A 13,652-nucleotide genomic window follows, 5' to 3' on the forward strand; every position below is an offset into this window, starting at 1 on the left:
ATATGTCCCGCCCTGTCTTCTTGTTTCAATGGAAATTACATCAACACTATGAATAATGCTGCACGTTTTAAGGCACTTCAATGGGACTTTAAATAAGTAAAGCATTTTTTTTTTCACTCAAGAAACACTATATATATCCACCCAGTTAAAAAGTCACTGCTTGCCAATGTTTTATGTATTTGAGGTGCAGAGAAAAGAGTCTAGCATTTGTCTGCGAATCTCAGTCAATATTGTATTCAATAGCATGTGCGAACTTAGTTAAATTCCATGGGATTTTAACCAAATGAGCACCTGACACGGCTGGTGGTGGAAGATGAAAGTAACTTATATTTTTTTAATATTATAATAAAGCCACACGATGTTCAATACAAACAGAGCAACATACAACACTACCACATAAGATGACACATGAGCTGAAAACAGAACCAAACTTATATACAGGTGATAATGATGAGCGCACAGCTAAACATAATTACTGCCCATGACAACAAATGAGTGACGAGGGCAGACGATGACGAAACATAATTAAGTCCAAACTAACGTGAATGTGACAGCGTCCATATAGCTCAAATATATTCATTTAATTTACAGTATATGCACTGCATTTCATATACAGAATTTATAACAATAATAATTGTTTTTATATAATAGGCCTAATAATAAAAATAAAAAAAACTATAATTTTAATAAAACAGGTTTGTATAGTATAAAAACCATTACGCCTATGGAGAGTACTCGTAAGCAACATATACAAGCACGTGTGTGTGTGTGTGTAGACAATCTCCTGCAGGCATGTAAACTCCTTGTATTAATTTCCTGTGGCACAAATTAGATCTATCATTCCAGTGAGAATGACGTCAGACATCTCTGCAGTGGTAATTCATTCTGCCTGGTTGAGAGCAAAGAGAGACAGACAGAAAACGGGTCCTTTTTATGTTTTAGGTTGATTTTTGAAGTGTTTGTCATAAGTAAATGTAATTTATGACGAGGTGGAACATTTCAAACATTCTCCAAAATGTGGCCTTGTGTTATTAGTGTTCAAGAGTAAAGAATATTTCTATAAAGAGTAGTTAAAAAACAAACAAATAAACAAGACAAAGAAAAATGTGAAGGGTGGATATGGAATTTGTGATTAGTATTAAGCATTAAAAAAACTAATTAAGAATATTATAAAAGAATACCCCCCCCCCCCCAAAAAAAAAAAACACACACACAAAAAAAACACACACCTACTTCTGTTTTTATATAAGGAAATGCACGCCCATAAACACTCTGCGCCGCGCTCCACTTTATTCCTATGGGTGACATCAAGCGACTTTAACGCTTCAGCACAGCATTCCGGGAAGGCAGCGCTGCATTTGAACCGATTTGAACGCAGAAATGACGGGAAACTTCACAACATCGCTTCAGTCGCGTCGCAAAGTGGATCTTTACAGTCACTGCTCTCAGGACTTTACCAAATCATACCAAAGAAGTGTGTTTTTGACGGAGCGGTCCCAGCGATAAAGGTTCAATCCTGCTTTGGAAGCAGCCGGTGAGTTAAACGGCTTCAAATGTCTGTGCTGTTGGCTATCGTCGCGTATGTAAACATCAGTAAACGACACGATCGCGTGCTTCGTCATTCAAATGCGCTAACGTTACTCCATTGCTGTTCTCTGTATAACGTTACACTAGTCTGACGTGCAAAACCGTTTTGCTTGCTACTGCTAAGGTTTAGTCGCATACAATAGTCCATAAACCGAATCATGTCCTCATAAACTGCGAGTAAACACACACAAATGTTGACAGGACACTAAATACAGTACATACCACAGAGACGGACGTCCTGCTGTTGCTGTTTCTCCTGTTCAATTTATTTCAGCCTCTGAATGATTCTGGATCATATATCTATTAGCTGAGATGGATAGCCATGGGTTTCTCCACGCTTGAGGACGTCACCGCTTTGCGCGCTCGTCATTCTTTAGCTCCGCCCACACGATACGCCTCCAGGCGCTCGTTTTTTTCCGGAAATACTCGGTACAGCCCATATTTCTTTTATAAATATAATAAAACTAAAGACTTTTCGGAGATATAAAGGATGCAATACTACTCTATAGGTACTCAAGTTTGACATGAGATTGACTGAAACTGAGTGTTTCACCCCCCCCTTTAACTCTAACAGAAAACTTTTTCACAAAAAAAAACAACAACTAAAAAACCCTTTACACACAGCTTGGAATTGTGTGATTTGCAACTATATTAGAAACAACCTGATTTGTACTTTTTGAGTTTGTTTTTGTGTAGCTTGTGAATAGGACAGATGTTTTCACTAGAAGAAAGCTGCTCAGTTAGCACCGTTGCTATCAGTGGTATAGTTCTTGCCCAGGGCTGTTTGCGTATTACGACTTCCAAGGACCAAAATTTGCGTATACCAACTTGTTTTGTTGCTTTGAAAGTTCATTTAGCTTCCCCTTTAACTGTGGTCCAATGCTGTTGTGTAAGCATGCGATTCTTTGTTGTAACTGGTGCATTAGCACTTCTATCATTTTACCTTTTCCTGCCCATCATCAGTGCTTTAAGTGGGCCGGTCTGCGTCGGTACTCAGTACCGCCACTTCCAAATACAGCTCTTGAGCATCCCACCACCATTCCGTGCGCCCCAAACGTGACTTTAGTGTACCGGTACGCTCATTTGCACATCTTTGCTTTATACAACATTAGAAAGATTAGACCCTTCCTATCAGAACAGGCTGCACAACTCCTGGTTCAAGCTCTTGTTCTCTCCAGACTGGATTATTGTAATGCTCTTCTGGCTGGGCTTCCAGCATGCACTATCAAACCCTTGCAGCTGATCCAGAATGCAGCGGCGAGAGTGGTCTTTAATGAGCCGAAGAGAGCGCATGTTACGCCTCTCTTCATCAAACTGCACTGGTTGCCAATGGCTGCTCGCATCAAATTCAAGGCACTAGTTATCGCCTACAAAACAACCTCTGGCTCGGCACCAATATACCTAAATTCACTTGCTCAGACTTACACACCCTCCAGAAGCTTGCGTTCTGCGAACGAGCGGCGCCTCGTGGTTCCATCCCAAAGAGGCATGAAATCGCTCTCACGGACATTTTCCTGGACCGTTCCTACCTGGTGGAATGACCTGCCGATCTCAATTCGTGCTGCCGAGTCTGTAGCCATTCTTAAAAAACATCTTAAGACACATCTTTTCCATTTGCACTTGACCAATACAGAATAGCACTTACTGATCACCACAGCAACGACCAAAAGCGTACACTCCGGGATCATATCTACGTCTCTCATCCGGATTTGCGCCTTCAGGCGGGTATGTTACATAGTAATCATAACTATCAGAATCCAGTGTTCTGTATATTGCGTACGTGAGTTTTTGTTGTAGATGGCTATTGCTGCGCGTTTAGCTAGAATACAAAACCAACCCATTGGGCCACTGAATCTGCATTAACGACAACAGCTGGGGCAACAGCCTTAGTCCTAATGGGTTGTAGCTATCTTAGCTATCAAAATCCAGTGTTCGGCACTGTGCGGACGTGAGTTTTTGTTGTAGATGTCTGTCTTTAAAAAAAAAAAAAAAAAAAAAAAAAAAAAAAAAAAAAAAAAAAAAAAAATTGTGTATTGTGCTAATTAATTGAGATTTCTTACAGCTCTTACAGGTTTTTGGCCTTGTCTGTTTCATTGCTTCTATTACTCTCCCCTTTTTTGTAAGTCGCTTTGGATAAAAGCGTCTGCTAAATGATTAAATGTAAATGTAAATGTAAATCTTCCAGAGCAGGGACGTGCAGGCTTTTTGAGGGGCAGTTGCTCTGACCCTAAAAAAGGGCACCCCACCAACCCCCACCAGCTCATCATCTGTCCAATTACATATTATTGCAATTATCATTATTATTTTAATGCCCACTAGTGGTATTTATGTTCTGCTCAGGAAAAATTATAAATGGGGATATATGTTTGTGGGGGGTCTGGGGGTTTCTCCCCCCAAAAATGGTTTATTTCCTAGATGTAATTTCCTGCATTATGGTGCGTTTGAGGCCATGTCCCTTGCTTAGGCTATACCAATAAAAGACCTCAAACCAGTCAATATCAATAGTCTAATAAAAAAGACTATTAATTTAACTGCCATAGAAATCAACAGTTTCACAGGTAATGATAATGAACAAGTTGAGTGTTTATTATACTCTGTGTCCAGATAGAAAAAGTGGATTTATGAAGATTTGAATTAATTTGATAATGATGATCATCCGTTTGTTATACTTTTCCGACAATGTTAAGTCGTCTCACCCAACAACCGCGACAATCTCCTTCTAGTGCCGCTCATGCAGGCTCACCTCAGGGGCCGGTCACGTGCACAGAGTTTGCCTTTCCCTTACTGACTTTCACTTTCGGACAGGTGCCTGAACATGGAAGTGAATGCAGCTTTGCAACATTTTTTAATTTTTTTTTTTATCTAGGCCTACGTGAAATTCTGCATCCATTGTATGCTTTTTTAATTACATTTTTTCCACCTCGGAAGGGCATCGTGAGTTGAGAAGGGCATATGGGCAGTTGCCCGGGCAAACTGAGCAACCCCCCTGTGCACGTCCCTGTTCCAGAGCGCAGAGTGTAGTTGTAAGTTAATGCAGTATTTTAAATATTTAATATTTAAGTAACTTAACTCGTATTCATAAACTCATTAGGCTATTCAAACACACAATAACTAATAAAGTCTCAAGCAGCAAAAGCAATCCTCTAAGTTCTCTTTAATACAAATATATGCATTTTCATTTATTTATATATGGTTGCAACAACATTTAGTTCAACATTTTAAGAGCCATTGTTTTATAAAATGTTTTATTGGCTGAAATTTCCAGTTATTATGCTTTCAAATTGTATGCCATCTATGTATCTTCCTGAGGAAAAAAAACCTTTTACGTTTTATAATTTTGAATAGAGGTTGATGGTATTTAATATCCCTTTAGTGTAGAAAATAAATATTCATTAATTTGAGCAAGGAGTCACATTATGCCTACTAGACTGAACCATAGGGCCATTAAAATTAAGGTTCAAAAGAAAATTGTATTAAGAACGAGAATATAGAAGTATATTGAGATATATTTAATACTTTAGTATTAAACTAAAAAGTTACACGCACAGTATGGGAAAGATATTGATGGCACTCAGACAGCAATGTTCAATTGTGTATCTAAAAGAAATGTATCTAAAAAAATAGACACATTTCTAGTTTATTTGTTGTTCAGAAAATATGAGATCATTGAAAATGGTTACCAATTAACTCATGGAGCCACATTGAGATCCCTATATCTCTGGAAATTAATGGGCCTTAAAATTAAGGAACCAAAAGTAAAAAGTGTTTTAAGAATTAGAATCTAAAAGGATCTAAAAGGATATTAAGGTATCTTCAAAATGAATTACAGGCGTGCAAAAAAAACACAGGTGCTTATAATGTAACAAAGATTTCTACAGTCAACAGATTTCACTAATAGACCTACCAATCTCTGTGTGAAAATAAAATAATGATGCCGTCTTTCTAAAGTCATTTTTACACCCCTGTGAAAATTGTCATTCTGACCCCCACTACAAAATATTGAATTACTCAGTAAATATACATCCATCACATTAAATATTTCTTTCTTCAGAAACAAAATGAACAAAATCTGGGAAATTTTCAGAAATTTGGCAGATTTTGACACAGAATGACTCAAATGTGTTTTGAGGGCAGACACTGAAATAACACACACTGTGTGGTACAGTACACATATTTTGAGTGTCCCTTATTATGTCCCTTGTTTTCCTAAAGAACCACGATTGTCCCTTTTTTTCTGTTCCAGAAGTTGGCAACCCTACGTATAAAACCCCTTTAACATAGTTGTTGTTACCTCAGGGGAGAAGAGTCAGCAAAAAAATAAATAAAAAATAATAATAGAGTACCGGCACTTCTTTTGGGCCACTTAAAGCACTGCCCATCATCGACAGTGCGTGTTCGAGAACACAGTTCAATGCCACTCTGTGGACTACAATGGACACAGTGTAAGAAATATGGTGGTGAGTGAATTAGGCTATTAATGAATCATATAAATAATGCGGTCGGGAGCTTTTATAAGTCGCTAAGTTCCAGTACAAACTGAAAAGATTACCAGTGCAACATGACTGATCGCCGGTTCGTGAGTGGCGCACGAAACACTGTACTCTGCGCGTGTTCACAAGCGCGCTCCAAATGTGTGATAAGATTTCCATGAACCATTCCTATCGTGGCCGATGATAAAATGTGTGACATTTAAATTCTATTGAGAATTTACCACTTTAATCGCTGGAGAAAACCAAACATGATCTAAAACAGCCACATTAATCAAAAAGGCAGATGAAAAGAGGAAAAACACCATCTTGCACCAACATTTATTTTAAAGCTTTTATAACTATTCGTGACCCCCTAAAATTGACTTATTGTATTTATTGTGGTAGTCTAAATTGACTAATATGTATAATACCTCAGCTCTGCAACCCACATTTTTGTCCAAATTTGCATAATACGTCATTATTATTTGAAATATGCTGCAGAGCTGAAGTGGATAATTTATAATCTATTATGGGAATATATTTATCACTATAGATTTATATCACAAGTGACATGTTGTAGCTATTCTTTCTACATTTAGGTTGCTGTTTTTCATACTGTAAAAAACGCTATAGTAAAAAAAAGATTTTTTTTTAAATAAAAATAGTTTGACTTGTTAATGAATTAGACAGTAAGCAACATTCTCACGCAGACAGGGCATGCAGGGTTCTTGATGGAAAGAAGTGACGTTTAGCAACATTAACAAGCAAGTGCTGAGGGAAATTAGGCTAAATATGAATTAAAGTATGAATGAATTCTATGAATGTGTCTCTGAAGGGAAATGACTGCCTTGAAAAACGTTTTGATGGCATTTTATTTTTAACTTCCCTCCGTGTAACAGTGTTTTTATAATATTACCGGACACATCTCTATTTCTGCTGTTCTATAAGCGCCACCTACTGACAGAGGATGGGTTTAAATTTTCATTCAGCCTATCAGCGGTTTGCCTTTGTAAAACACAGACCAGATTTGTATTCGCTGTTGTATTTTTACCAGCTAATGTTCAAACCAGACCCTTAAATAATTGGCTTTTATATAGCCTAATACCAAAGCAAATTTAAGAAAATATTATCTGGAAATATTTTTTTTCACATTGAGTTTTTTTCCCACCCACTTGCATAATAAAGCATTCATTTTTCAACAATGAATATAATTCCAAAGCAACATTTTTTATTTTTTTCAGAACTGTAAGTGAAAAATAATCTACATTTTTTTATTTATTTTTAATGCACCTTATTTATTTGGCTTTACTTAAATAAATGTTACTAGTGAACAACCACAACAAAAAATACACTATCGTGAATTTTACTTTATATATATATATATTTTTTGTGCTACTGGATAATATTACATCACTTATGTTTTTAGGACTACACCACTGGTTCCTATCCAAATCTAATCAATGCTCCCAGAAATTCATGTCTTTGTTACTAATGCTTAAACTACACAGCATATTCAAGTGAGACAGAAGTCTGAAAGCTGCAACTTGTTTGTTGTTTTGTTATTGTGAGGATGATTACAGTGTTTGATGCTAGCTGCAAGAGTGACACTTTGTATAAATGTGTGTACTCACTGAATGGAGTTCTCGATGCGGGAGATGGTGAGGAAGGCAGCCAGATTTGCTGTGTAGGAGGAGATGACTATCAGAGCAAAAAGCCACCAAACCCCCATCATCATCCTTGTGGCCAAAGTCGTGTAGGGCACCTCACCACCTGGAGAGGGAACGGGAGAAAAGAGCAAAAAGGCTGATGACTGTGCTGTCTCTGAAACTAGACATGTAAGCTTTTAAAAGGACATTATCTTTTTAGAAATTATAAATCTGGCGCATGATGGATTAAAAGAGTAAGTCAGGCATATTTTACTCTTCATAAATGACATAACCTTTGTTATCCAGATGCTTTCTAATTTTGTTGGTATTAGGCATTAAATTAGAAATGTGTCTCTGTTTGTTAAGCAATGATTCTTGATTTTATTAACTGACTTTAATGCTGTCAAAGCTGGGACCTTTAGTTCCAAAAAAAGAAAAGAAAAAAATGCTGTGTGTAAATAGTAGTTTCTTGTTTTAAGGAAGAATCTTACAGCATTAATAATTATATATTTTTTTAAAGTTTGTTTGTTTAAAAACAAAAAACAACAAAACTTGTTCAAGTTAAGTTTAAAACTTAATTTCAAGACATATTCTCTAATTATGTGTGTCTGGATATTTCATAATTTAATAATATTTAGAAAACACACACTGTTACAATGAGAAATGCACAAAAAATATAGAAAAAGGTAAGATGATAGGATGGAGTCTCCAAAAACCTCTTTGAATCTTTTTGTTTGTTGCAGTGGTTCATTCTGAGTATGTGCATATATGTCTGTGTGTATTTGCTGGTTAAAAAATAAATAAATGGTTGTGTGCATATAGCATCAAGCCATTAGTGTGTATTGCTGTGTATTCACTCACTTCACATTCACTGTTGGTGTTTTTCACTTAAACTAATGGAAAACTAAATTACAGTTTTTGGTCACATCATTGAAAACATAAAAACATATTAACACCATTTATAATTAATAAACATTAGTGTTCATAATAATGTCCATATCTCTGTATTTTATCTTTGAAATGATTGAACACATTTCAGAACCGTGCACACAACTAATTAATGAGGTTCTTGCTGATATCTTTTTACACCTGATGTCCTCAAGACATTAAACTTAAAAAAAGAAAAGAAAGGAAGACCGTGAAAGCTCTACTAATTAACTTGAATAGTATCAGTTAATACTTTTAAAGGGTTAGTTCATGCAAAAATAAAATAATCAAATTAGTTGTAAGTTAAATACCGAAGGCGATTCACCGGAAGCTAGATAAGTTACTTTATTAAGTTCTAAATATGGATATTTTTTCTTACACAAACGCATCGCTTCGCTTCAGAAGGCCTTTACTAACCCCCCGAAGCCATGTGGAAAATTTTTATGATGGACATATGCACTTTTATGGACTTCAAAAATGACCCAACAGTCACTGCCATTATAAAGCTTGGAAGAGCCAGGACATTTTTAATGTAACTCTTGAGGATGTGTAAATCATGGGCTAATTTTCATTTTTGGGTGAACTAACCCTTTAAGGTTATAATAAGTGGAATGTGGTCAATAAACATACGTTCATATGTTACGCACATAAATGTTCACTCTTTGTTATATTGCAGCCATTTTCTAAAATCATTTAAGTAATTTTTTTTCTCATTGATGTGCACACAACACCCCATATTAACAGAACAACACAGAATTGCTGACATTTTTGCAGATTTATTAAAAAAGAAAAGCTGAAATATCACATTTCTAGGTATTCAGACCCTTTGCTGTTTAACTCAGGTGCTGTCCATTTCTTCTGATCATCCTTGAGATGGTTCTACACCTTCATTTGAGTCCAGCTGTGTTTGATTATACTGATTAGACTTGATTAGGAGAGCCACACACCTGTCTATATAAGACCTTACAGCTCACAGTGCATGTCAGAGCAAATGAGAATCATGAGGTCAAAGGAACTGCCTGAAGAGCTCAGAGACAAAATTGTGGCAAGGCACTGGTCTGGCCAGGATTAGAAAAAAAAAATGCTGCACTTAAGGTTCCTAAGAGCACAGTGGCCTCCATAATCCTTAAATGGAAGCCGTTTGGGATGACCAGAACCATTCCTAGAGCTTGCCGTCCGACCAAACTGAGCTATAGGGGGTGAAAAGCCTTGGTGAGAGAGGTAAAGAAGAACCCAAAGATCACTGTGGCTGAGCTCCAGAGATGCAGTCGGGAGATGGGAGAAAGTTGTAGAAAGTCAACCATCCTTGCAGCCCTCCACCAGTCGGGCTTTACGGCAGAGTGGCCCGACGGAAGCCTCTCCTCTGTGCAAGACAAATGAAAGCCTGCATGGAGTTTGCTAAAAAAAACATCTGAAGGACACCAAGATGGTGAGAATAAGATTTTCTGGTCTGATGAGACCAGGATAGAACTTTTGGCCTTAATTCTAAATGGTTTGTGTGAAGAAAACCAGGCACTGCTCATCACCTGTCCTATACAGTCCCAACAGTGAAGCATGGTGGTGGCAGCATCATGCTGTGGGGGTGATTTTCAGCTGAAGGGACAGGACGACTGGTTGCAATCAAGGAAAAGATGAATGTGTCCAAGTACAGGGATATCCTGTACGAAAACTTTCTCCAGAGTGCTCAAGACCTCAGACTGGGTCGAAGGTTCACCTTCCAACAAGACAATGACCTGAAGCACACAGCTAAAATAATGAAGGAGTGGCTTCACAACAACTCCATGACTGTTCTTGGCCCAGCCAGAGCCCTGACTTAAACCCAATTGAGCATCTCTGGAGAGACCTGAAAATGGCTGTCCACCAACATTTACCATCCAACCTGACAGAACTGGAGAGGATCTGCAAAGAGAAATGGCAGAGGATCCCCAAATCCAGGTGTGAAAAACTTATTGCATCTTTCCCAAAAAGACTCATGGCTGTATTATATCAAAGGGATGATTCTACTAAACACTGAGAAAAGGGTCTGAATACTTAGGACCACAACATATTTCAGCTTTTCTTTTTTAATCAATCTGCAAAAATGTTAACAATTCTGTGTTTTTCTGTCAATATGGGGTGCTTTGTGTACATTAGTAAGAAAAATTAACTTAATTTTAGCCAATGTCTGCAATGTAACAAAGAGTGAAAAATCAAAGGGGGTCTGAATACTTTCATACCCACTGTATTAGCAAACAAAAGGAGCTCCTTATCATCCTGTCTAGCTGTTTAGTCATGCCTGCCTTACGTGATGAAGCTAAATCAGATATTGATATGATCATTAGTCATATTTTATTGTATTGGCTTGATCAGGGACCAACCAGGCAGTACTCATATTATGAAAAAATTTAATTTTATTGACTGCAAACCCTAACGGTCAAAATAATAAATTGATTCGAGTAGAGCCAACTCAAATTAGCTAAACAAATTAGTTAATAAACAAATTAGTTAAAAAGATTAACATTTATAAGTATCTAGGACTTTTTTTTTCTTTCGATTTCACTAAACTGACCCATTTTAAGTAAATTGTTTCATTGTTTTAAGTTCTATGAACTTGTTTCTTTTAATTTAGGCAAACTTAAATTTACCTAAAAACAGGATTCCCAGCATGCTTTGCCATGGCATGAAAGGAATAATAAATGCTAAAATGTAGTTATTTTATGTTTTTTTTGTGCAAGATTAATGTTAAGTTTTATTAGTGTTTAATGTCTTGATATAGTAGAAGAATTCCTGTTTTTTGACAAGTGAAGCATGAGCTTGTTTTGAGAACAGGTGTGTTAAATGTTCGAAAACTGTGAACTCTTTCAGCAATTGCTATGCTATGCTATTTTATCAAATCATTGTGTTGCAATCATTGTGTAGCATTTGCTGAATAAGCTAGTTATAGCTAGCTAAATTTCCACTACAGTAGAATTTAAGTATTTTAAATTCAGATTACATGATAATTTTAAGTCAAATGTATGAATGAGGATATGTTTAAGTTATATGTTATGTTTTTTTATTTTAGTTTTGACAAGTTTTTTCTTGCATTTACAGTGTTTATTTACGTGAGAACATTATGATCTGCCCCCATGTCATGTTTGGCCCCACCCATTTGTAATTTAAATGCGTTTCTTATATCCCTGTATATGCTTTGAACAAAGGGGCTTCATTTTTATCAGTGCAGTACTCTGACAGACTGGAAACAAATGGATTCATTCGGTGTGCGTGTGTAGGATTCAAACAACTGAGACTTTACTAATGAAAAAAAAAAAAAACTCACATTGAGACAGACAAAAAAGGCCATCAATTGTAATGTCAAATCTACATTTCCCCAGTCACCAGAGTCACAGCAAAAACACGACTGTTTATTCTGCATTTCAGATCCCTGCTAATTCAACAGCCAAAGATGACAGAGGCTCCTCTAAAAGTACAGCACACCACAATAATGATGGATCTGCACAATCCAAGGCTCGCAGCTACAGTGAAAACCGTAAAAAAATTAGTCCCATCTATCCTCGTGGCTTCCTGTATCATTCCAGGCTTGTGTGGTAAGTGCCAAGTATTTCAGCACTCAATAAGGTATCTGACAACTCTATTTCTGTAGGGGGTCCGCAGAGATGAGCTGTCTTATTAAAGAAAGTTTTTAGATGACTCACATACATACATCCCGCAGGCTGTGTACTCTCTGCTCTACACAAACTTTGTGCAATTTTAATTTCAGAAAACAAGTCCATGATAGAAAAGTTGGCCCACACATTTTCTTATAATCATCTTCCTTAGGTTATCAGATTTTAAGGTTAGGGAGTGTCCTATTTAAATGACACTACTTCCTTCATCTGCCATGTAAACCTCCGAGAGTTTGGACCTCAGTTTAAGCAAATGTCAGAGAATATTCAAAAAGCACCTTCAGCTGCAGTGGTGTGCACAATGAGGGGTGGGGATGGGGGAATGCGATTTCTACCTGGACACCCATGAAGGGGGTATCCTGTGTTAAATGCCATTACATTTAGTCATTAATATAAACTGACTAATTTTGATATAAATAACCATAAAGAATAAGACATCTAGTAATAGACATTTTACATTCCTAAATATGTGCATGTTTAAAAAAAATACACACAAAATCATGTTAACCACAGTATGAAGGCCTATGAATAATATTAATGAAAAACATTTTATTTATCAGCTCTTTCGAATCACTCAAGCGGCAAAAATAAATAACAAAAAGAAAAAATAATTACAGGTGACAAGAGTTAACCATATTTCAGTTTTTACATAAAAAGTAAATGCATCCCTCAGGCAGAAGATGATTTTTTTATTTTATTTTTATAATAAAACTTTCAGTTTTCTGTTCAGCTTCTAAACGAAACAAGGCTGAAATTTAGACTAATTATCTTTATACCCAAGCACATATGTGAAATGAAAAGTAATCACACCAACAAAACCAACATCTGTAAGAGTTCTCGGTGAGAACATTTGTTCAAAATCGAGGCAATCGACTAAAAAGCTAATTTCAACACTGCTTCAAAAAGAAGGGGATAGTTTTGCACACAAGAAAAGAAACTGGATGGAAGTGCAATTAAATATAAATTATAGTGAAGACAGAATATATGACAACCTCCGATCCTCCTATCCTTTGTAGCCTAAAGTACTTCTGATATCCTGAAGCAAATCTGTTACAACAAGAAACAGGATAAACTATTTTTTACACTACAGTTTAAGGAGGTAAAAAAAAAAAGTGCTCAAGACTGATGCAGAAACTCTGGCCTGGAGCCTGCTAAAGCAAATGAATGTGAAAAATAATGAGTCTAAGACTTCATATAAATTAGACTGAACACAGCTACAGGAGGCCAGATAAATTTGAAGCTAAAGTCACCGCTTAGGGAAATACTACTGTAATGATAAATATAAAAATAAGGATCTAAGGTTATAAGTCCAATCTCACACTTGCATGGATATGTGAGCAATGTTAAGCTGCAGAAAGGGAAATGTAAAAGTGTCAAAA

General features: G+C 36.5%; 1 protein-coding gene across 5 annotated transcripts in view; it reads right to left on the reverse strand.

The window, feature by feature from the left end:
• grid2 (glutamate receptor, ionotropic, delta 2) overlaps positions 1-13,652 on the reverse strand; it is a 577,686-nt gene that overhangs the window by 67,405 nt on the left and 496,629 nt on the right. For all 5 annotated transcript variants that reach the window (XR_010897547.1, XR_010897548.1, XM_067413614.1 and 2 more), the window contains one exon: positions 7,688-7,826. Coding sequence is in view for 3 of the 5 variants with exons in the window: in XM_067413614.1 (XP_067269715.1) it covers positions 7,688-7,826 (139 nt within the window). In the remaining 2 variants the exon portion in view is untranslated. The remainder of the gene's footprint in view (positions 1-7,687; positions 7,827-13,652) is intronic.

Source organism: Pseudorasbora parva, chromosome 13, assembly GCF_024679245.1.
Source record: "Pseudorasbora parva isolate DD20220531a chromosome 13, ASM2467924v1, whole genome shotgun sequence".
Lineage (NCBI taxonomy): Eukaryota > Metazoa > Chordata > Actinopteri > Cypriniformes > Gobionidae > Pseudorasbora > Pseudorasbora parva.